Source organism: Littorina saxatilis, unplaced genomic scaffold (genome assembly GCF_037325665.1).
Source record: "Littorina saxatilis isolate snail1 unplaced genomic scaffold, US_GU_Lsax_2.0 scaffold_367, whole genome shotgun sequence".
Lineage (NCBI taxonomy): Eukaryota > Metazoa > Mollusca > Gastropoda > Littorinimorpha > Littorinidae > Littorina > Littorina saxatilis.
This window is the reverse complement of record NW_027126041.1, coordinates 55,201-57,700: the sequence shown is the minus strand read 5'-3', so window position 1 is coordinate 57,700 and position 2,500 is coordinate 55,201. Positions and strand designations below refer to the sequence as shown.

The following is a 2,500-nucleotide window of genomic DNA, read 5'->3' as shown; positions in this document are numbered from 1 at the left end:
GTCGAATTATCCATAAAAGAAATTTGGAAACCCCCAATGAGGATGTGATCCGCCCTTGCAACTAGTAGGTTAGGAGCTCACACGGATAACAATTGGTTCTCCTTCACTCCTTATTCAAGGGGGAGGGGAGGGGGGTGGTATGAACATTGAGTTGATGCGTCCGCTCACTCCCCCGCCCCCCCCCCCCTATCCATCTCTCCATTGTATCTTGTGTTGTCAATTAAAAGAAACCATTATATTGCTGTGTAAAACGTACAGCCTGGGGCAGTGTACACGATGAAGATAAAGTAATTACGGGTTCTAACTGCGTTGTTTTAAGACGTCGGTCACAGTGCAAAGTAATCACGTGTTCTAACCGCGTTGTTTCAAGACGTCGGTCACAGTGTAAAGTATTCACGGGTTCTAACCGCGTTGTTTCAAGACGTTTGTCCCATTGTAAAGTACTCACGTGTTCTGACCGCGTTGTTTCAAGACGTCGGTCACAGTGTAAAGTATTCACGGGTTCTAACCGCGTTGTTTCAAGACGTTTGTCCCATTGTAAAGTACTCACGTGTTCTGACCGCGTTGTTTTAAGACGTCGGTCACAGTGTAAAGTAATCACGTGTTCTAACCGCGTTGTTTCAAGACGTTGGTCACAGTGCAAAGTAATCACGTGTTCTAACCGCGTTGTTTCAAGACGTTGGTCACAGTGTAAAGTAATCACGTGTTCTAACCGCGTTGTTTCAAGACGTTGGTCACAGTGTAAAGTAATCACGTGTTCTAACCGCGTTGTTTCAAGACGTTGGTCACAGTATGACATCATTCGCACACTGCTACAGGAATGGAGTGTTTTGATGAGACAGTGTCTACTGATTTTCAGCAAATTTCATTAATCTGTATATTATGTGTGTGTGTGTGTGTGTGTGTGTGTGTGTGTGTGTGTGTGTGTGTGTGTGTGTGTGTGTGTGTGAGTGTGTGTGTGCGTGTGTGTGTGTGTGTGTGATTACAGAAGTCATCATGGCCGCCGCTTCAACCAACAGTAGCAGTGAGCTGCCAGAATGCCCTGTCTGCCATGACGGCTATAAAGAGCCAAAGATACTGCCGTGTACACACCTAGCGTGCAAAAAGTGCGTCGTGTCGTGGCTGCAGAAGGCAGGGGTCAATGGAGGCTGTCCGCTGTGCAGGGCCCCCATCCTGCCCCTCACCAGCCGAGGTCAGCGTGACCTTGACACCTTGGTCAATGACCTGCCCACTGACCTGGCCACCATGGCTCTAGTGGACAGTCACAAAGTGCTCAGCGGTCAGCATGTCTGTATGCTGTGTAATAACAACTCTGCTGCCACGTCATTCTGCTTGCAGTGTGACGTCAAAATCTGCAAGGCTTGCATCAATGTTCACAATAACATACCCTCAACCAGGAAACACGTCATTGAAGACTTAAACAAACTCAGCCCGCAGCGGTTGGCTCAGATAAACCGCGCAACTTGTAACGTGCACGATGATAGGCCGGCTGAGGTGTATTGCTCCACCCACCAGGAGCTCATTTGCATGTTGTGTGCGACAACCAATCACCGCAGCTGTGCAGAGGTGAAGGCCATCCCAGACGTGGCGACAGAGAAGAGAAGAGAACTGGAACAACAGGCACAGAGACTGAGGGACAGAGCGACAGCATTGGCAACGGAGGTTGGTGTAAACCCTTCATGTTAATGCTCTTGTTTAATCAGGCTTTTTCCTTATAAAGTTTTTTGCATCCTTGATTCTGATTAAATCTGAAATGAAGCAGAGGTAATTGTTGCATGTCTGCTTCATTTGTTGAATCGTACCTTGTTAGCAGACTTACATCCATTCTGATTGAATCTACATGACGTTTGAAGTCTCACTGGATGATAAAATCAGGGGAAAACAGATGGTTTGATGAATGCGTGGTGCAAGCTTGAATGATTTCTCTTTAATGATTTCACCTTCCGTGAAACCACTTCCGCTGGACATTAAAAAGGAAATCTTCAGCGGTGACAAAACTTTCTTTTTTTTAAATTCCTTTTTTTAAATGCAAAATGACATTTTAAAAACGATTTGCAGAACTTCACAGAGTGATCTGTGTTCCTTTTTTTAGATCCAAGAGGTTACGGACACTTTCAAGGTCATGCGTAAAAAGGCCAATGACACGTTCGACGACCTTGAGCAGTGCTTGAAGAAGCGACGTCAGGAGGTCAACAAGCTAATACAGGCTGAGGAAGACGCCGCCATGACGTCACTGGCGGAGCTTGAGAAATGGCGGGCGGCCTTAGCACTGAACGCAGCCAGCGTAGGAAATGTGGTGCTGTCAGCGTCTGGAGGGTCTCTGCTGGGGATGATGAAAGGTCTGACGTCACGCCTCGACGACCTGGAGTCACAGACCGGAACGACACGCAAGATGGAGGTCAAAGACTTGACCTTGGACCTCCAGAAACTGGATCAGTTGAGGGCTGACATTGCCTCTCTGGGTACGTCACATTTTCTGTAGACCTTTTTTGATAACAAG

The 2,500-nt window shown here is 47.2% G+C and overlaps 1 protein-coding gene across 1 annotated transcript in view; it reads left to right on the top strand.

The window, feature by feature from the left end:
* Nucleotides 1-2,500, top strand: part of LOC138954490 (transcription intermediary factor 1-beta-like) — a 7,658-nt gene that overhangs the window by 738 nt on the left and 4,420 nt on the right. The window contains exons 2-3 of the mRNA XM_070326322.1: nucleotides 989-1,662; nucleotides 2,093-2,462. Coding sequence (XP_070182423.1) covers nucleotides 997-1,662; nucleotides 2,093-2,462 — 1,036 coding nt within the window. The 5' untranslated portion in view covers nucleotides 989-996. The remainder of the gene's footprint in view (nucleotides 1-988; nucleotides 1,663-2,092; nucleotides 2,463-2,500) is intronic.